General features: G+C 41.5%; 1 protein-coding gene across 11 annotated transcripts in view; it reads right to left on the bottom strand.

Annotated features, from left to right (window-relative positions):
- rapgef2b (Rap guanine nucleotide exchange factor 2b) overlaps positions 1–22,656 on the bottom strand; it is an 87,432-nt gene that overhangs the window by 11,115 nt on the left and 53,661 nt on the right. For 8 of the 11 annotated variants that reach the window (XM_088293233.1, XM_088293232.1, XM_088293238.1 and 5 more), the window contains 11 exons: positions 12,882–13,013; positions 8,033–8,210; positions 5,616–5,752; positions 5,026–5,184; positions 4,548–4,700; positions 4,284–4,448; positions 3,122–3,229; positions 2,837–3,040; positions 1,807–1,915; positions 659–941; positions 34–191 (listed from right to left, as the gene is read on the bottom strand). In XM_088293233.1, the coding sequence (XP_088149359.1) occupies positions 34–191; positions 659–941; positions 1,807–1,915; positions 2,837–3,040; positions 3,122–3,229; positions 4,284–4,448; positions 4,548–4,700; positions 5,026–5,184; positions 5,616–5,752; positions 8,033–8,210; positions 12,882–13,013 (1,786 nt within the window). Of the gene's footprint in view, positions 1–33; positions 192–658; positions 942–1,806; positions 1,916–2,836; positions 3,041–3,121; positions 3,230–4,283; positions 4,449–4,547; positions 4,701–5,025; positions 5,185–5,615; positions 5,753–8,032; positions 8,211–12,881; positions 13,014–21,354; positions 21,663–22,656 lie in introns of those variants that run through there. The other 3 variants (XM_088293243.1, XM_088293244.1, XM_088293239.1) reach the window with 3 other exon arrangements.

The raw sequence follows: 22,656 nt of genomic DNA, 5'->3' as shown, positions 1-22,656 counted from the left end.
ACGTGGAGCGGGATTAGGGACGATAAGGCTCACCAGGCTGGTTGTTGAAGTCCAGGATGCGGTGGTGCGACTGAAGCAAGTCGGGGTTGGACGATGATAGGTTGCTGCTGACGGGCAGCGCCGGCGGGATCTGCTTGGACTGCTTCATTCCCACGATGCTGTCGTCTTGCGACTGGCCCACGCACACGTCGCTAAGGGGATCAAACGCAAAGTTACATCATGAATTAAATGGTATATAACTTTTTTTTTTAATTGCTATTCTTCCCAACCATAACATAGCACAACCAAAACATCAAACAACAAAACAAATGAAATACAATGTAAACAAAATTTAGCATGACCAAAATGGAATGTAACAAACAACAGTGTAAACGAAAAACACAAAAGAAACGAACAAATTAACGGAATTAAAACATATGGTAAACAAAATGTAATAAATATGTAATAGCATCTGACTAAGACACAGGCTTTCGATTGAGTCTCATTTGTTCATAAAAGTCCACGGCCTGGAAACAAAAATGGCTAACTGGGTCAGTTCTTTTTGCTGTGTCATGTTATTGTAAACATTGGTTGCTGTTTTTGTGTTTTGGATGCTCGGGACACACCCTCAAAAATTCAACAAAAATAAAATAAAAACCCAGCACCATGCCCAACTTACTTGTAAGGTTTGGGGGGCAGGATGCTGGTGAGCGTCTTGTCAAAGATCTTCTTGAGCTTGTTGCGTCCGCCCACTGAGTTGCTCTTGACCTTCTTGCTGGCCTTCTCCAGGCCCATCACTTGCTCCACATCTACCGCCAGGTCGGGTATGGAGTAGCGGCTGGCTTTTTTTATGTCGCCGATCTTGGGCAGATGCGGCGCGCCGTTCTTTCGATCGTGCTCGTCCTCACCGTCCACGTCGCCGTGGAGCTCCTGCTCCGGCCTGGTTAGCAGCTCTTTAAACACTACGTGGGGGTGGGGAGGTCAAATACGTTGTGATTATGCAACTCACATGGCAGCCGGCGCCTAATTATGGGCATCCTGCGTTGGGTGTGTCAGCTGAAATTTTGGTATGCTTCTAGAATGTAGACAATTATGAACTCATGTATGATTTCTTTTTTGTTTTGACGGCATCCTCGAGTGTCTGATATCATAAAATTAGGACATTTTGGCCTGATACCGATACCCTGGTATCGATACTCACTCATCCCTAATAACAGCTATTCATTTAACACAACAGGTTACAGGGTGGGCCCAAAAAGGCTTACACTGGCAGGTTACATTTTATTACAGTAATACCTATGTTTTGGTTAATATAAACATTTTTTGGACAATTACATTTGTGAAGTAGTTAAAATGTCCTCCATGAACATTGCGACATTCCTCAAACCTCTTGAGAACAGTATAATTCACAACATGACCTGTCACCATACTTTTGGCCGGCCCTATTTTTAGCCTAATCATTTTTACTCTTTATTGTCAAAAAACATCCAGACTTTCTATATGGAGGCAGCAAAATGACAAAAGAGAAGAGGCCGAGATTTTACAACTATTCTCAGACAGTCGAGCATTTATGCGATTAAGAGAGTTGTTCCCACACACACTTTAAAATGGTTACTAATGCATTAAAACAACAGACTTAGTAGTAGTATCGATTTGTGAAAAAAAAAAATCTTAAATGGATCATAAATTTGGATGCACGGGGGTTTCCTCCTGAGATAATATGCATTGCAGCTGTCCACAAAGTAGAGGCTGGAAATTTTACAGATGACAGCTATGCAAAAGGCAACAGTAGAAAAAAAGCTAATTTATTCTGTGCGTGTGTTTTACCTAAAAGGTTGGTTTTCACAGTTATGGACAAGTGCGTGTTGTTCCTCAGAATCTCATTGGCTTTGCTGAGTTGGACATTCTCAAAGTTCTGCCCATTCACCTCCAAGATCTTCACATCGGGGAAAACAAGAGAGAGGAGCACTCAAGTTAACACCATGAACTCACAGATTGACATTTTTCTTCGTCTGAATTTAAAGCGCGACTTTCCTCTTGTCTTTCCTGTTACGCATCTGCATATATAAAAATGAAAGGTGACCTACTCCACCTAATTCCCATCAAAGAAGATCCGATGAATCCATTTTTTTTCTGCAACTGCAAACGTGTCTGAACATTCTAGTCTATGACTTGAGAAAAAATCAAAAGCTAAAAGTCATTAATTTATGCAAACGCTCCAGTCATTTATGCAGAGAGATTGGATTTGTGATGCAACAAAACTTTATATTTCATTGTATTTGATTTTTCAAGAACTAAGCGAGTTGGTGGCAGCAGGCGGTTTGTTGGCTTTCTCCTCAAAGCTGGACTTCACAAGCACTTTTCACACTTGCCGATGTTCTGAGCTTCCAGCTAAAGTCTCGTTAATCCTGGAAACCCATCTTGAGAGTGTCTGAATCCGCGTTAAGTCTGGTCCAATCCAAACATCCCCTGCAGCTCTTCTTTCCGTTCTCTCTATTTTTGCTCGCTAACTAACTAACACACTCCATCGGGAGTCGGTCCCGACGTTCTTATTAGTCGGAGGTGAAGTTTAGTCATCCGCTTCTGAGCCCTCGTCCTTGGGCAAGGAGCAGTTGCTGTGTCGGCTAGTTGGCTAATTGCCGTTGTTAGTGTGTTTAAAAAATTCTTTCTATGCTGCTGATATTAGTTCAGGATGTCTATATGTGGCTCAGCCTTTTACATTGTTTAGCGTGAGGGCGTGTGAGGCTGGCAAGCAGTAGAAAAGAAAAAAAAATGACTAGAAAAAAAGAAAGAAAATACTAATGATGTAAATTTAGTTTGTTTATACAAGAAGACTCATGAGTGAGTAGGCGTTTACCTGATCCCCTCTTTTGAGTCCCGCCTCCGCCGCCTTGCTCCCAGCCTCCACGGCATCGATGAAGACCCTGAAGCCTTTGTCTTGTCCTCCCAGAAGGCTGAAGGCGAGGTCAGCCTCCCTGGACGCTTTAGTCAGCGTCACCAAGCGAGGTTTGGCTTTGGCGGCGCACGCGATGTTCAACAGCCGCAGGTGGCCGCACATTTTCTGAAGACAAACGCGACAACGTCAATGACTCGCGCGAGGACAGCGCCTCTCATTTTTTATTATTTCTTTTTTGAAACATACTTCTCTCTCCAGGTTATTTTCAAACTCCTCGAGAAAGTGAGTCATGGCGGCGTCACCCTCAAAGTCGTTGAAGTGGTTGTTCACCCACAGCAAGACCACCCGTGTGACCTGAGCAAAAAAAGATTGCAATAGTTTAAAAACTACACTGCAATAAATAATTCACCAGCTCATTTTTTAAATATATAATTGCCTTTTTTCTGCACCAAAATCGGATTTTCTGGATTTTTGTCTTCAACATGCAGTTCCGCAATCTCCCCTTTTTTATTAACCAACCCAAAAATCTTTTATGCCTATTCATTTACTTTTTGTCGCCCAAAATTGTTGTTCAACTAAGGTCTAATTTAAAAAGAAAAAATTAGATATTCATTTTTCACATCTGGATTAAGTGAGTGTTTTTTGGTTCTGTTGTATATATTTGTATATATTGTATATATTTTTTGTTTAACTTACATTTAAGTACAACTGAAAATGTTTTTTTTTTGGTTCAACTGAACATGCCTTTTAAGATTTTAATTTCCCCCAAATTACTTTCTTCAAAATTTTATTTAAAACAGTATTCTTTTCAGAAATGTGTTTCTTCAACATAGAAAGAAACAATATAAAAGACTATCTCTGGTGCTTTTCCCATTGATATGAAAGGGAAATGCCCATAATCAGTTCCAGCATCCCCAAATAAAAAAAAATAAAAAACAATCACGTGCTTATAATAAGAAAAAAAACCTGATTTTGTATTCTATTAAAACACACTAATGACATAATTATATATAATATTCAACAGTTTGTGAATCTATTATTTCATACTTCAAATTAATTGCCATTGCGCTATTTTTGGTTTGCACACTTTGGCCACCAGGGGGCAGAACAATACATGCGAGCATCATACACGAAGAAGAGTTAGCAACTAGGTGGTACCTCAGTAAGCTGCATTAAGTCGCTTCAGAGGATAAAGCTGACATCTGTGAGTATTGATATATGGTCTCTCTACATGTGTTGCTACAATTTGTGTTCAAATTGCTGCTGCTTCAAAGATTTTGACTAGCTCGTCGTCCATTGCGATTTGCATCGTGTGTTACCATTAGGGTAGCGGACGTTGATCCTTTGGGCATTTTACCACTATATTAGTAGCCGCGAGAAGGCATTGAGATCTTTTGAGATTCCATACCTTGTCCCTGAGACTTGGGTCGTGGAACCACTCCAGCAGCTTCTTGCCCACCACCATGGGGCTGGACAAGAAGGTTCTGTACGTTAAAAGGAAGTCCTCGATGTAGGTAGGGTCCACTACCGAGTGCTCCTCTACCAGGTGCATGGTCAGACGCTCCGAAGTGCCCTGACCGGTGCGCAAGCAAAGTGGTGTTATAACAAAAAATAAATAAATAAAAACTAATCAACAACGAAAATGGTGGTGGCGGTGTTGCTTAGCAGTCACCTTGATGACAATGTGTCCTTTCCTGGTGCCCGTTCGGTCAAGTTCTCGGTGCTCCTTGACCATGACAATCTCGCCTTCTTCCTCCACCTTCTGCATGTTCTTCTCCACCTGGTTCAGGATGCAGCAGTAGTCTTGCTGGGCGATGCACACAAACTACAAAAAGGACATTTTTTTTTATTTTCAATTATGTTGAAGAGGCTGAAAATGGTTGAAAAAGGTGTTTTTTTTTTTTTTTTTTTTTTTACAACTCATCACTCCAAAACAAGTAAGAGGTCATCCCGACCATGCACGAAAACGCTGCCTGAAAACGGCCCATTAATTCAGCTCCCCTGAGAGCATCACAATTGTCAACACCAAGGCCCCTGGGGATGCCTTTATGAGACGCCGGGCCAGAACAATAGCTGCAAACGACCGCCGTCATTAAGCGCCTAACAGCCGTGTAACGGGCGTGTTTGGTGGCATGTGAAGGACACGTTACCTGGCAGTCGTCCACCTTGGTCTTCATGGCCCCCTTCATGTACTCCTTCTCCATCGTGGGCGACACCCCGAAACTGTTACCCATGCACAGGATCTCCGTGCGCCCCTCGGGGTACGTGACCTCCACCGAGCCATTCAAGATCACTGACCAAGAGTCAAGCTGGAGATGCAAACCCACATCACATGATTAGATGCTAAGGCATTGCTAATGTTACATGCTAACCCATTAAAGGAAAAACGTAGCTTTTTTTTTTTTTTATTTGCATCACATGAGACTGACAAGTGGAACGCGGCCTGCGTTGCTATTGAAGACCTTATCATGTTGGTAGTTTGCCCTGGTACGGATCATTTCTATTCTTTCCTATGGTTAAAGCATGTTCAGTGAACCCACTGATTAAAGCGCCCGGTTCTGTTGAGCGGCAAAACTGTGGCCATTGAAAGCCACGTCTCGCTTCAGCCGCCTGCGGAGGTCCACATGGGAGACGAGACGCTCTGCATTCAGCTTTAATAGAGCGTATAATACATAAAACGGGAGCCGAAGAAGAGTCACTTATTTATTTTTTTTTCCTTTTTAAAGCGAAGTCAACGCACCTCCTCGCCGTCATTGAGAACGATGGTACCCGCGCGCTCAACCACGGCGAACACCATGACGGCGCATAGTTCACGCCGTACCGACATGGTCATGTTGGCGAAGGCCGGCAGCTGATGCATGAACTCCAGTAATTGCTCTGTGGGAAGAGGGAGAAAAGAAAACAAAAGTGTTTACAGCAGGGGTTGTTATAACTTTTTAGCGTCAGGGAAAAATTATTCCAAAGACCCCGCTAGCTGCGCTAACTTAATGCTATCACATAAGGAAACTAGCAGCCGTCGTCATGTTATGAGCTTGAAGTGACGGATATTTAAACACAAACGCTGCTGCACCAAACATGGATATATAATATTACTTTGAAGCATATATTCGTTATCATCTGCAAAAACAAGTATTATTGCAGCTTGCTGAGCAGTTGTGACCGTCTTCTTCATGTGCATACACAAGACTATACAATACAATACAGACCCCAAAGTTATATGGCTCCGTTTGAGAACATGTGGTGTTGTGCTTGACATTCCTTCATTAACACAGCGGCTCTCACGTCCACCATCAATGCCATCGACTACTTGAGGTGGGGAGCAGAATAAGTGCTGACGTGTTACCCTCTGTGACCTCACTGCAGACTTCAAATCACCGCATCGTACCATCCACAGACCATCTTTTGGTTTTAAAACGTGGGCTCAGTATAATTACTATACGGAAAGGGTAGGGAACTTCAAAGGCGTTTGAGGGGCGCAAGCAAAAGAAAAAAAAACTCCACTTCAATTACTTTTGTCTTTAAATAAAATCATGTACCATGTCATCTTGGCAACCATGCAACGAGAAAATCCCCCAAAGATTTAACCCACAAATATTCAAAATTGGGAATATTTGTACACGTGGTGACCTGCGGTCGTCACGGCAACGAGCAGGTCTCACGTGTGTGGAAGGAAGCGTTTCAATGTTTGATGCGCTGGGCGAGGTGAGGCTGCACGATGTGCCAGGAGTGACCTAGAAAAAGCCTGCTGGCATGGAGGAGGGGAGGGGCTGGTGGGCAGGCTGCTGCGGGGGAGATTAAACGGTGGAGATGGAGGAGGAAGAGGAGGACGACGAAGAGGGCACTCGCTCTTCCTCTCACTACAACCGACGCATCCACCTCCTCCTATTGTCAACATTAAGCCTCTTCAAACATGGCTAACACAAATTGTGGCGCCCCAGCTTTGATGGCATGATACTGAAAAAGTTCTGTGAGGCTTTGAGATTATAAGGGTATTGGTACTAAAGCATTTTACACAATAATATGAAACGATACCTTATACATAGATTTGTATCAGAAAATGTGAAAATGCAACATCAATAGTTTTTGTCTTTTTTTTTGAACGAGTGACATTCAGTTTGTCTTCTTTTTAGGAAATGGAACATCGACATTCACCGCTTGTTTTTAAGTTAAGTGGAACATTAATAGTAGGGCTGCAACTAACGATTAATCTGTCAGCTATTTTATGATTAATCGATGAAGTGGGAAAATTATTAGTATTTTTTATTTATTTTCATACCTTAATCAAAAAATGGGGTATTATTTCAACTCAGCAATGCAGAAAAGTACACTCTACCAAAGCTCTTCAAGTAATACATTATGATAATATAAAAAAGGTAAAATTGAGCTACAATTACAATAGGCCATGAATCAAGACAAAAAAATATTCAACTGCATGTCAGTCTTACAATAGCCATAAAAAAACAACCTTTTTTTTTTATCATGCTCCGTCATTACACTGCCTGTCTCCTCAGTCACAACTCGCCCATCAAGATTTTGAGGCTTGCGCATAGCCTAAATGAAAACACATCAGATTTTCATGACCATAAGGTGCGCTTTTCATGCGCCACGCGCATTATATGCGCGCAAAGTTCCAAAATCTGTAAATGTGTGACTTAGATGAGCGCTCCACTTGACTGACGAGGAGCTTTTCCAGCCGACAGGCTGCGTATATAGGAAACGGGGGCGTGACTGAGGACACCATGCAGACGTTGAAGGGGGGAAAAGAACGCATGAAAGAGAAAATTCTGTTGAAAACTCTCCATTTGCCTAAGAAAACAGTAAATATATAATGAAAATAATGCAATCCTGTATAATCCTATAATCTTTTTGTCGTGCTGCATTAGCATTGGCGTAATAAAGTTTCAGACTCGTTAACAAGTTTGGCATGCAGTGAAAATGGCTGCTACATTTCCTGCCCATTACCTAGCGTGTTCTGGGTGGGACTAGGTGCCCTGTACTGCTTTGAAAAATATGAATGCATATAGCATTACGCCATTCTGTCAAGTCGTCGGAAACAGCACCGAACACATCTTTGGTTTCTTGGATTTTTTTTTTTTTCCAAACGAATAGCATTCAGTCCGCTTTGTTTGTAGCACAAACATCGGAGCACCGCCTCACCTATGTCGTCATCCGTCCTGTCCATGGGGTCCTTCTCCAGGCAGTCTCGGACGATGTCCCGGCTCATTAGGGGGTCCGACGCTCGTTCGATGTCCTCCTCGTCGTCGTCCTCCTCAGAGTCGACAGCCGTTTCAGGTAGGCCGCTCAGGTCCATGTCACCCGGTTCGTTCTCGGTGGCCTACAAAGGGGGAGAAATCGCCAATAGTTTTAAAGGTTATCTTGGATTTTGGACGAGTGGGCAGTAAATCGCTTTCCTTCCGTCACTACCCAGCAAGCTCACCCAATCTATCCAAAAGTAACAAAAAAATAACCAACAACGCTAAGCTATGACGTACAACCAACCAACAATCCAAGCCAAAGCTAAACTGAGACTGTCCAGAGTACAGCATACTTGAGGGAAAAAAAACACACAAATATTAGCTGAAAATTATTGAAATTGGACAAACATTTCCTTTAATGTTCTGAGCAACATGTTTAGAAAAACCAAAACAAAATAAATGCAAAAAAAAATTTTTAAAAATAAGATGAAGAAAACTGTTACATGAAAAGTGATATTTTAGAAAAAAAAAACATACTTTAGACAAAAATATACATACATTTAAAAAGCTGCTACAAAAACAAAAAATACTTTCACAAATATTAGACAAAAATGCTATTAGCAAAACATTGGACAGAAATCTTAAAAATAGAGAAAAATACAAATATTTGCAAAAATGCAACAATTAAAAAATACGAACATATGAAAAACAGACAAAAATCTAATCTTTGAATAGTCTAACAAATCATATAAAACCTTGGAAAAAATGTTACATTTAATAAGTAAATATTAGCAAGAACAATGGACAAAAGAAGACAATAATGTTGAATAATGCTGAAAAAAAACAAAACAAAAAGAAAAGACAAAAATACTAACTCCGAATCACAAAGCTACGCTCCAGCTTCCGACAAAGCAACAAATCTAAGCCAAAGCACAAGTGTTTTCAGAAACGTGCCCCGTTTCGACCACTTTGTCAGCACACAACCACACGCCGGCTCTAGTGCTGCATGACAAACAGGCTGCTGCGCATAGAAACAAGCTAATTAACTCCCAAGCATTTCCTGAGCCCCCAAGTCAGCGCAAAGCCTCCCGGCAACGTCCCGTTCTTTAAAAGCCCTCACCTCATACGCTAAGGGAGAAAAAGTGTTCTTGGCAAAATGCCTGCAAAATTCCAGCGCTAGACGCATCGTGGGCACAATTCACACTTTTAAAGGTGAAGACTAGCCAAGACCCAACTCATCTTCTCGTGTCATCTTCTCTTCAAATGCGAGCCAAGAGCGGAGCAGATCATTAAAGATTCATCAACACAGGGTTGGTGAGGACATTTGGGCGTGGACCCACCGGTGGGCGGGGCCGGCCCATGTGAGGAGTTTAAAGCGAGTGATTAAAGATAAAAATGTTATATCACGATTAAAGCAAGAACATTGGTTATGGTTGTAATGCGAGGGAATGGCACAAGTCAAAACATTAGGGTCAATAGTGAAAATATGACAAATATATTAAAAAATGAAACAAATATGAATAACAGGAAAAAAATTAAGTGGAAAATTATCCACTTATTACATTGCAATACATACAAAAAATGAAAAACTGTTAAAATATTAAATAATATTAGGAAACATGCTAAAAATGCAATTTCGTGCTAAAGATTAAGGAAAAAATTAGTTCTTAAAAAAAAGGTCAAGAACATTTGAAAAAAATTCTTCTATATTAAAATTCTATTCTAGGACATATGCAACTGCATGATGCAAAATTCAGACCATTTAAGCAAAAACAAAAGCGCAAAAAATACTCACGGGCGAAAAACAAGAAAATAAAAAATATTGTCAGCAAGGAGCACCCTAAGAAATCCGGACAAAAATTACGACAAATATTCTAAAATAATGCTACATAAATAAACAAAAATTACACATCTATTACACAGAAAATATAAAAAATATATGAACTGGAAAAAATTAAATTAGGAAAACAATATTCAAAGATTCGATAAAAAGGTAGAGAAATATTAAGAAAACTATATTTTAAGAGCCATGAAAATCCAACAGTCCAACAAAAGACACAAATCCAAATTAGAAGACGCACACTAAGGAGACAAAAGCGAAAAAGAACGTAAACACAACTTCTATCGGAAAAAAGTCATCTTACAATGCAGACAAATCAGAGCGTAAATGTCAAGTCATTGCTGTCGTTAAACAAAGGCCGCCCGTATTTTGTGTCATCCGAAATCCATACAAACGTGCAGCTGCCATTAAAAGTCAGTTGCTGTTAATATTTCATCATGGCTATTCTTGGATCAATGCTTTCAAAGGCCGCTTCAAGGGCCAGTGTCATCATTTATTCAGGCACACACACACGCAGACACACCAACACATGCACGCACAAAAAACACACAGTCCCGTCGTTTTGTTGATGGCGACCATGAGAATGTGCTCTGGTCGGTAATTAAGCTATTCGGCGCTTCCCATCCAAAAACTTCCAAAGTCAGCACTTCCTGACAAGCTAGGAAGAAAATCGCTTCATGAGCTCCCAAGAGAAACTATTAAAAACCACACTGCACCCAACACATCATTCCAAACGAGTCACGTTTTTATCCGAGGGGAGACTGCGGGCAGATTCATAATGAAAAATGATGCCAATTCTAAAAAGTTCTTAACTTAAGAACAGTATATGTAATGCACACAATTTTAATGTTTTAAAAATATTTTATTTGTATATTTTTTCTATTTCATTTCACATTTGATATTATTTTCAAATATTTCAGCTAACATATGGATATTAAAAAGTGTTTACATCCCCACTCAAACATCCGGTTTTTAAGATTTTTTTTTTTTTTACACCATTAATTTGACTGAGGGGTGAAAAATAATTATGACAATTCTTTTTATTTGCTTGCTATTGCTAACAAAAGCACCATCTTGACTTCTTAGGGGCAGTGGGGTGGATGCATGGAGACACTTGCACAAAGAAAAGTCGTGATTGACCTTAGAACTTGCTTTTCACAGATTAGGAAGAAAATAATTATATACATTTATTGTTTTACAACAAAGGAACTGGCAAATACGCGATGCCATTAGTTTGTCTTCGCTTTTACTATTTTTATCTTGAGAAGCCATAATCGAAATCACAATTAAATTTTGATAACTTCCGTGCCCCGTTATAACCTGTGCAACTCAATTTAAAATATAAAATAAAAAAACAGGGAAATATTTGAGAGGACTGTGCACACCCACTTATCACTGGAATGTGGCTATGTTCAGGATGAATCAATCAAATTCAAGTTCATGATAAATGTGAGTCAGCGCTAGACGGTGACACGGGAGGGATTTTTCTCTCCTGTCTCATCCCACTCCCACAGAAATAATCCTGTATCATCCAGTAGTAAAAAAAACAAAAAAAAAACTATCCTGTCCCGTCTAGTCCCGGTAATAATGGTTCCTATGCCGCCCTGCTCTTATTCAGAATGACTCCCCTCTTCCTCGTGGACTCTCTCACGCTACTGTGAAGTTTTTACCCTATATCGTGCAAGAGTTGACTGCCATGACTTGCGGGATTCAAGAAAAAAATGTCAACCTCTGGTTAGCGCACACCTGCCACCAATTAAAGTATCTGATTAAGTCCAAATAAAGTTCAGGTGTTGGAATGGACTTCCTGGGTGTGTAGTCTTTTCATAGCCGATGTTGCTGTAGACTGGCTGGCTGGCAAAAGTTAACTTGGGCTTATGTTCTTTAAACAACAAGCCGTTGCTTAATCGCGTTTGCTGTGCAAATGCGCAATGGAACCCCCGCCGTGGGCTCTTAAAATAAACCCACCGTGGGGTGAGGGGTCGATTAAGAGCAGCAATTACATGATGTCACCTTGCAATCATTTTTTCACGAAAATAATTTGTAAACTCATTCTCGATATGGTATGCAAAATATTAAGAGGTGAAAACGACACAAATTTTAAGGGCTACAGAAGTCAGGAAATTTTCGAGAAAAAAAAATACAAATATATGAAAGCTAAACAAATGTTCAAAAATATTTGGAATTATTGTACACAACTATAAGGGGGAAAAAAAGGACAGAAATCTTCAGATCTACAAAACTATTGAGAAGCTTGACCATTAAAAGCGTCAGGACATAAAAGGAACTGCAAACTTGTGTGTGTCCGTGTGTGTATGCCAGATGGCCTTAAGATCACCGTCACACACCGGCCTGTCAAAACACGCACACAAACACACACACACAAACATGCACAAGGTTGATGTCGAGTGATGGTGTGGACTCTGAATAGGAGCTCGCAAGGCATGTGACGGCGTTAAGATGCGTAGGCATTAAGAGGATTAGTCGCTGCAAGATTTTTGCGCTCTTTTAAGCTGTTTTATTTACGCCCACGGGGTGAGGATGCTATATTTTTTTGTTCTTTTATTAAAAATACCTTCCGTTAATCCGGCAATTTCAACTACCGCATCAGTTACGCTCACGATTGCCTTTGAAAGTTCACACGTTTGAATGAAGTGGGAAACCATCCATGGCCAAAAAAGCCACCAACAACCCTGGCGAAACTCAACTCCTCCGCAACAATCCTTGACAGCAATCATTACTTTCAAATGGTTTGAAAGTACCAACTTGTGGCTTCTTAGGGCATTATTAACCAAATAACAACACATAGGTGAATTCATTATGAGTGAATTGCAAATAAGCGTGGGTTCACTGTACTTACCGTCATGCCTAGCAATCGAAAAGAAACGACCAACGCATAGCAACATGGCACTTGGGGCCGCTGTCCGAGGGAGGACTTTTTTTTTTTTTTTTTTTGCCCCCGGTGCCTCACCTGATAGATATCGGATAGGCTGCTGCTCCCGGAGTCGCTGGTGATACTACATCCCGAGTGGCTGGAGGACACGTGCGTCACCTGTGGGTGCAAGCCGTCGGCCAGGTGAAGTCGGCTGAAGTCTGCGGGCAGCTGCACACACACACATACACTCGGTCAGTATGGCGACGCTACTGACCGCGAGGGACGCTATGGAGGGAGGGCCCGTGTTTTATAAACATGGTACTACTACTACGAACTGGAATAAAAAATTCAGACAAACACACAAACAGAACTAATCATCACATGAGAGCTGCAAGAGAAAGACGGTGGTCGACCTATTGGTGGTATTTTAGACGTACATGTTCGATAGAGAGTATGGTGAAGTATAAACTTATGTTCCTACCCCTTTATCTTCATTTCATATTTGTAAAAGCTGTGTATAATAACGTTTGATATACCAGCTATTAGTAATAAGGATAGTTAAGTTTTACATAAAAAGACTCAGTTGCTGTCCAAGAGAAGAATGAACATGGCTGGGGTTATTGGGTACATTTCTAAGGCGACGACGTGATGCAAACAATTGTACGCAAGTTGGACTGTGACGTTATTGTTAGAATCAAGTATTCCATTGATCATTCGGACACGACACAATGTATACATGTGAGGTGCGGTATCCACTTGCAGTCGCGATCCTCACATTCTACTGTAGTATCTGTGACTTTGACTGTGTGTGACTTTAAAAAGGTAGGCCCCAGCTTGGGTGAGTGACAAATAGTTCCAGCCTAAAATAATTCATTGCAAATCATGCGTCTCTAAATCATGTTGGATGATTGCTGAAAAAGAACTAAAGAAACATACTCTTTTAAGACAAACTGCAAAACCAAGCTGATTAAGCATGTACCGTAATTTCCGGACTACATTACGCATGTGATTAAAAGCACTAACAGCTAAATTTAGCCATAATAACTCATTTGTACAAACATTAGCCACTTCGGACTGATAGCCACGGGTCTCCACATTATTAAATGCAGTATTATTTCTATCATAAACACCTTTACAATATATTAAACTATTGACATTAAACACTTGACACCTTCCATCTGTTTGTGTGCAGTGACACAGAGGGAAAATTAATTTACAAGAAGTGTAAAAGGGGCTTTAGTACTCTCATGTGTCGTTTATAAAATCAATTGTTTTCAATTTCTCATGGTTTACAATATGACAGATAGTTCAACCCATGTAATAGACATTCCTCACACAAGCACAAAAGTGTCTGGGTGCTAATAACAATAACAACGGCACGCTCGGCCGGAGGCGGTCCGGGTGAAGTGGAGCGGACGAGGAAGATGGTGGCTTGAGGAAAGATTTTGGCCAAGGACGGACTCCTCTGCTCCACCAATTTGGTGAATGCAGTCAGCCAGAAAATGACACCGAGCAATCACACCCAACCTCCAGCGCACCGGAGATGACTCTCTTGATAGTATTCTCATTTTTACCTCGAACAAAAATGCGGGACGATGCTCGTGCCATGTGCACGGAAATGCCAAGTTTGACACATTTTCTGATTTCCCCCCCCCCCAAAAGACAAAGCCACCCTGTCAATTTTCACAGCCAAATAGCATGTTTATAATAAGTATTTACTTCGGGGACGTTCAGAAATTGGCAAAAGGGGGGCGACCTACTTCCTGGTGCGCCGCATTTGGAATGACGGGTGGTGCACAGATGTAATATTGATGGTGCGCCACACTGCAAGATGCGCAGCGGGCCTCCCTACTGGGTATCATCTATAAATCGGGTAAATAGAACATCGGGCAGTGTGAAATATTCATACGCATTGACCCGGTGAACCACTTTTCGACTGTTTGATCACATGATTCTCGTGAACAACATGGCAATTAGATAAACATGATTTATTTTTTTACTTTCAAGTATATAGATGAAATGGTATGGTGGTGTTTTAACCCAGCGTTTTAAATTTCCACAGCTGCGCGTTTTTTTTAAAAAAGTATTTTACATTTTGTAATCATCCTCTTGGGGAAAAAAAACTTGACTAATTAGAGCAGACTTTTTTCACGGCGATGATAGCGTATGTTAGCTTGTTAGCCGCCCGCTGGCTTTAATGAGGGAACGTCCCTAGTGGATGCACAGCGTTTGCAGTGTTGGTAAATTAAAATTCTGTCAAGTTAAGGTGGTATTAAAGTGGGTTTTACGCGCAAAAATGCTTGCAGTTGTGCAACATGAATGCAAAGCAAAGAGCAGCAAATGTTCGGTTCGAAGAATTGTACAGGACATCTGGTAGTCCCGTTGACACGGCCTGTATTACGCTGGTATGAGTATACACCGGGAGGGGAAAAAAATTAGGAAAACTATTGAGATACAATAAGTATCAGTTAAAAAAAAACAAAAAATGAAGCTCTAGAAGACTTCAGTTGGGGTTAGCTTGTGGTACAGGTGTTTAAAAAAGGAAAAAAAAAGTTTAAAATCCTTCAAATGAAACATAGCGATTCAAAGCGATGTCCTAATTAATTGTCGTAAAAAAATGTAACTTGATCTAAATTTAACACATTACTGTAATACAAAAAGTAGTTGTATGTACTTTCAAGTTCAAGCTTTAAAAGTCATAAGTTGGAGTGCCAGCTGCCTGAAATTTAGATGAAAACACAAATTGATGAAAACTCTTGTGGCACAGTACACAATACAAATTGTACGAAACAAAGTTTAACATTGTTTAAAGTAAAATAAATGAACAAGAGTTGAATCAATACTCCTTTTCTTGTGCTTTTTTTAACACAAGTATCTCCCTTCGTACTCTCCCAACTGAGTAGCATCCCTTCAAGTTGTTGGTCATTAGCGGCTAACATCACACAGGAAATAGACGTCTAAACTAGTTAGAAAGACCGGTCGCACGGAGCCTGTCGATTAGAGTTTGTCCGACTGACCAATAATCACATCCCCCTGTGTGGTTTTCACAATCAAAGTGAAAGCCCCACCAACCACGAGACCCTCCCCCCATTGCTTAAAGAGGATAATAAAACATTTAATCCTTTCCCTGCACTCATTTAGGTCATCCGTCTGTGGGTCAATAAGCCGGCGAACGATCGCTCTGTAAGCATGTGCTCCATTGACCTCCTCTCTTGGATGGCACGCGACGGAAACAACGCTGTTCTCGGACAATCGTTAGCCTCGATTGAGCTGAAGCTAACATACAGAAATGATACGAGATGGGCGCCGTACCTTCACGGAGGCTGAAGTGCGCTCTCATAGTTTGTCAGGCAAATGGAAGTGCATGTGTCTAATCAGATGTCACGGGGAGGTTTGGATTAAGACAGGCGCTAATGCTGGAGCCGCCGAGCTCACTCACTAGCTAGCTCGGCCTACATGTGAGCAGATGTGACGTTCCTTAAATCACACTGCAGACCTAATGACCTAGATCAGCGGGCTGGCAAGCACGGGACTGCCTCTCATCTATTTAGCGTACCAGAGAATCACTACGAGACGTCCATTACGGCAACGAGAGCCTAATGCGAGCATCCACTGATGTGTGAGGGCGAGGTGCGGCGAGACCCATTCCCACCAGGCGGGAGAGTACACAACATTATATTTTTATGGTTTGATTGTCAAATTAAAGCCGCAAACAGAAGGGTGGGTGATTTATGGTGAGTCATCAAACTTTGCTATTACACAATGACGGAAATTATGTTTTACAATTTACGTTGCCCATCTGTCAGGTAGATTATTTCCCAACCCATGGCACACATTTTTAGATCAGACCTCAAGGCACATTTCCACAAAAATGACTGAAATAATTAGAATCTTATTTTATTAATCTGGGCCCATTCAGTTGAACACCATTATTTTTGTGTTGTGTGAATGCGACAGGTGGATACACGGATTGCTCTCAGTGTCACTATAGTTCGCTGCAAAAGGATAGAAGAACAAAGATAAGTTAATAACAAATATCTTTTGTAATGAGATACACACGATGATCCCCTGTGGGAGATTATTGAGGTTGGGAATCATTCAAAATGCCAAGAAATGTTTATTGTTGAAGGGCCGCTGTAAAAACCAAAAGCAATCAAAGCTAGCCCGGCTTTAATATAAAATGGTTTATTTCTTGGTTACAGCAGACAAGTCATCAAATTCAGCCGCCAACTTACACTGGCATGCAATGACATACACTAAAACATTTTGCAATTGAACGTTGTCCATCTGTGTAGTGCATGTGGTCCAAATTTGGGAGCAAAGACAGAATCTATTGAACACGTTGAAGGGCCCTGGTTATTGGATAAAATGACCTTAAAATTGCCGCTTCACACCTACTATAAATGACAGGTTCATTTTGTGAATCTACATGGTTGCCTATTGAGACAACATCTCTTGGAAAAGTTTATCTTAGAAGGAACCTAGGAAATGTTGAATTGCTGAATGCAAAAGTTTCAGTGATGAAGGACGCCGGGGCCAGCCAGAGTTGTCTTGACCGTGTGGTCGGCTGTCTTGAGCCTCAGGGATCAAGAGATTAACGCCTCTTTTGGCAGTATGTCTGATTAAATAGGCCTGATATGCAAACAGGGCATCCTCCCTACGCGCTGGCTGGTCGGCAGGTAGTCAAAAAGTGACCTTATGTGTCAGCTACACTACACTATGCATGTTGCTAAAGTTTGCCTGACTAAACATGATGCCTTTAGTGGTCATACATACTTTTACTGTGTGGGGGAGGAAGGAGGGTGGCCCAACTCTATTTGCAATATTGAAGAAGGTGGCTGTTGGTTAAAGTCCGATTCACGATTAACTCATTCAATACCATTGACGGATAAATACGTCAAAATCCATTTTTTTTTACTGGGCTGGTTGTGAATGAGTTAAGCAGAATCCAACACAAAACCCACACAACAAGGCTTAAAGTACAAATCAGATTTTATGCATACTTGACCTCTTCGGACTAGGAGAATTAATACATAAACCTAACCCGTAACATAAACCTCAACGCGAAATCTAATTACATGAATCTTAAACTTAATCCATCTTCCAAGCTAAAATCAAAATACGAACCATCCCTGAATCTTTAACCTTACCTGTAACCACCAATCCAACCCTAAATCATCACCCCAAACCTAACTGTAAACCTACAAATAACCACCTCCACGCAAACCCTCAAAAAAGAGCCAACCCTAAAAACGCAACTCTAATGCTAATTACCAACCATAAAGACATTTTTAAATATCCCTAAAACCTAACAATAACCACTTTTAATCTAACTTCGTACCAAACCAACCCAGTTCGCAAAACAACAGTAAGCACCCGAAAGCCAAAGTCAACCGTAACTATAAAATTTGATCCCAACGCCTTACACTAACCAAATCCAAAAATGTAACACTAACCACCCAAACCCTGAATCCTAATCAGAACATTAACCATCCCAAACCTAAACTGTAACCCATCAAAACTGCAATATGTTGACACAGTTAGATTAAGAAAAGCTTCAATGTTTGCAGCTGTGCACCCCTTGGCCCAGCACCGTTCCTGCTGGGATGAGTGAATATTTACACACGGCGAAATAAATATGCTAACGACATAGGGAGACAATCAAATGAAGGGAGTGTGACAGCAGATAAGGGGGCAACCCAGTAAACAAGAGACGCAGAGAAGAAGCCATTACAAGTGTGCAGCCACTGTGCATTATGCGCCCAATATTGTTTTTACACCAAGATAAATGTTACGGCAGTGCACACTTTTACAGTTCCCCTGAAAAAGTGTCACGTCAGCATTCAAGAGTCCAGTAGAACAAAGGGAAATGACGCCAGACTTTGTCTTGTGGATCTAAAGCAGTCAATGTGTCCCCACTGGCTAGTAAAAGAAAAAAAAGTCACCCCTAAAATCCTACTATTAAAGCTAACCTTAACCTGCAAATCAAACCCTGAACCTAAATCCTAATGCTATCCTGCCCCAACCACAAAAACTAACATACTTCTAAACCTACCAGTCAACCATTTGGTCTAACCCTTAAACTAAACATAAGACCAAAACGCTAAATCCAAATCCTAATTCTAAATCTAACCCAACTCTAAACCTAAGACACTATTATACCCAAACCCTAAATACTAACTCTTACTCTTACCGTTCAAAACCCGAACATGTATAAGGCTCGGCAGCCTAAACATCACCATTAATACTAACCATAACCCACTTCATAACGCTCCGTCACCACCTAGTAGATTGCTCAGCTTGCCCTCAGTCATCAACAAGACAACATAACATTCACTGCAGATGATTAAAAACAGGTTATGTTCATACAAGACGTTTTTGTGGCGCCATAAAGCCTCTAAAACACACAAACTGCAGAGACGATGATGTGTCCGCCACCATTACAGTGATTTGTTGTCAATTGTGAGCATGAAAAAACGGAGGCGGGGTGCTTGATTTACGTGCCTGCGTGAGCACTTGGGTGTGAGGAATACCGGCCGTGTTGACGGGAGATCAATCCCGTCAAGTGTGCATGGTCTCATGGCTTGGGACCAGATAGTGTTCAGCACCAAGGATAGCGACAACACAGACCCTGATGGGAAGAAAACCGCGATCCACTGGAACCACTTTAAATCCGCATGAGTGTTAGGAAGAGATATCACCCTTATGTGTTGTAGCGTCAAAAAACACAACTCTATATTTTAACCCCAAATGTAAAACTAATCCTAATTTTTATCTTTAACGTAATTCCTTATAATTACCCTAATCTGGCTATGACCAGTCTACCCCTAAAACTGACGAACACTAACCTTCTATTGAAATTGTTTTAGATGTCACAACAGTTCTGTGGCAATACAAGTTTATATAGCAAGTAAACTCAATCCAGTTTGTTTATACATGGAAAATAATCGAGCAGCCCAACTATGAAACCCTAAATTAAACCCCAGACCCTCTCAATACAACCCTACCTAACGCTCAAAATCAAAAAGATAATACCAAAAGATAGATAGTTTGCTAAATTGGTTCGAAATGTCCATTTTAGGCTGACTTTTTCCACTCCTCCACAAGGACACAGTCAGTTTTACTTAATTTTTTGCAGTCAAGAGCAGACCTAGAAAAAAAAAAATCTCTAAACCCAGAAAAGGCATAGGAGGGTTTGCCATTTTGGTCACGTAAAGAGTCACTACTGCACTTATAGAGAAATAACTTATCACTTGCGGTAGTCTTTAACATTTCTGCTTTCTGACACCAGCCATACTGGCGAATCTAAAAACTGTTACCTTGGAGTAAAAACAATTAACCTTACCGTAGCTGTATTTACAACCTGTCAAAGTGAATGCCGCCAATACACGATCATAGCGTCTAAATTTAGCATGTCTACCGCCGGCACTTAGGTCAGCTACGTACGTTCCTTAAAACAGATGATGAGTGTATGTGCGCGGAGAAGAAAAAGCACATGGTGTCCATTTCTACTACAACACACTGACACACATCTCAGTCTACAACTGCCTCTACCTTTAAAATTGTGCCCCGGGAGCCAGTTTCACCAAGCAACATGATATTTGGTCGACATGTCTATTACGAGCAGACTTGCGAAGGAATGCCTGAAAAAACACAATGTCTGCTATTTTTGTTTGAATTGGCTGGTTTAGGGACTTTTTAGGCATATTTGGGAATCCCTCGAGACAAACTTGGAGAACACATTTTGTGCACTGCTACCAAAATGTAATCTAGTGGACAAATGGGTGACACCAAATTGTGAAGGATTTTAGTTGGCGTCGTTGCCTGTAGTGTGATGTCAAAATTTGATGCCTCACCATTAAACACAAAACAATAATGTAGCACTTGCAGGAATTTTTTTGGTCACTTAAAATGAGCAAAACTATTCTGGGTAGGCATGTCTATTATGAGTAGACCCTCCAAAAATGACACAAGGAAGTCTCAATTGAGTCTGCCATTTTAAGATTATTATATGTATTTCCAGGGGTAGTTCAATAATAAAATTGTCCAATAAATGTTGTCCTCTTACTAACAAATTGTATCCACTGTCACTTTGCTCTGTCACAAGTAGAGGGAGAATATATATTTTTTTTTTACCAAGATTAACAAGATTTTACCTTCAGGTGAGAAACGCCTTGTCACTTGGGGTGGCGTCTTTGAAGGTTGCTTTTTTTTTCCCCCCCTGCTGATTTTTCACACCTTAGCTACCTTCTTTGCGCTAGGTACCATATTAAGAGTGAAATAATTAGCTTTAATGGGTACGGACACTTACAGTAGATCTATTTATGACCTGACAAAATGTACATTACGAATACAGTATCATATCAGCATTTAGATTTAGCGTCTTGCATTCCTGCTACCTCCATTAAAAGCTGCTATGAATGACGTGTGTGGCCGCGTAACGGAAAAGCACATGGCGTCCGTTTCTACTACAACACACTGACACACATCCCAGGCTACACCGGCCTCGTCCCCAAACGAGGGGAGGGTCAAGGACGCGGCCGGACGTTGGCGACGCGCTGCTACTCACCGGTGTTTTATCCTGTTGGCTCGGGACTCCATTGCTGTCTACTGCTGCTGCCGCTAACGGTTTCATGGTGATAACAGTCCTCTCCGAGGCTCAGAATGAACCAAAATTTAACATCTTCCGTGTTTCCCAACCCCTCCTCCCTGAAGGGAGTATCCGCTAGGTTAGATGCTCCGAATTGACAGCTTAAGAATCCAGTCCAGAGAAAATGCCCCCCAAAAATTGAGGAGTGGGAAGCATTGAGAATAAAAAAATTAAAAAATGACTATTCAGTCACAGCTTCGCCTCCGCCACCTAACCTCCATGGCGTCGGGAGAGCGGAGCATCTTCTGAGAGAGAGAGAGAGTGAGAGAGAGAGAGAGAGAGAGAGAGAGAGAGGGAGAGAGAGAGAGGGAGCGGGGGGGAAAAAAAGCCAGCGGTTTGTTTGCCAGCGCGGGGGGTGGGTGGTTGGGTGGGTGCATGTGTGTCACGGGTGGAGGAGGGGATGGCGGCTGTGGTGAAGTGGGAAAGAGGAGGAGGGGTGTTGGGGTTAGTATTGTAAGCGCCTCCTTCCTTACGGACGCCCCCAGACAGAAGGGATGGAAAGAGGAGCCGATACGGAAGAAGGAGAAAGGCGAGAGGCTCCATTAAGTCTCCTGGCTGGAGACGGTTGTCATGGCAACAGTGACGGAGAGAGAGAAAAAAGTCGAGCTAAAAAGGACTTCGGTATAAAATAATTTTCACAAGGAGCAATGATGTCACTCTGCCTCTCAGCTGGGGTCGCCCTAGCAACCGGCCCCTCCCGTCACTGGTTTGCACACCCTGTGGGAGACATGTTGCCGTGGCGACGGAAACAGCCAAGTTGGGGGGGTGGGGGGGTCGGCTGAGAGAAAAGTGTCATCTTGCTTCTTCTGTTAGCAGCATCGCCGCCTCCTCTGACCCGGGACGCGATTGCTCCCCATCAACTTGTGCTACTGTAGAGATTTTGTGGGTACCAAATTGATGAGTATGAGTACTAGACAAATAGGTGTCAACAAATTGCAAAAATAGAAAGTTTTCATCATTGCGTATGGCAACAAAAATATAATACTCTAAACTCCGATTTAGCACTCTTTGGAATTTCGGATTTTTTGGGGGAAAATCCAGCTCCTAAAGCCAGTGTTAATGAAGAACATGAAATTTTGTAAACAGCGCTATCATAAATAGACTCACAGAAAACTTGCAAGAAACCATGTCTGAAAACACAGAAAATTTGCCATTTTTGTTTCAAGAGGCCATTTTAGGTTGCGTTAAGACTTTTGCATGGGTGCTTCCAAGACGTCCCAG

This window comes from Idiotropiscis lumnitzeri, chromosome 4 (genome assembly GCF_059441095.1).
Source record: "Idiotropiscis lumnitzeri isolate Australia: NSW breed Sydney's pygmy pipehorse chromosome 4, RoL_Ilum_1.0, whole genome shotgun sequence".
Lineage (NCBI taxonomy): Eukaryota > Metazoa > Chordata > Actinopteri > Syngnathiformes > Syngnathidae > Idiotropiscis > Idiotropiscis lumnitzeri.
Note: the sequence above shows the minus strand (reverse complement) of the source record. Positions and strands in the feature narration are given on the sequence as shown.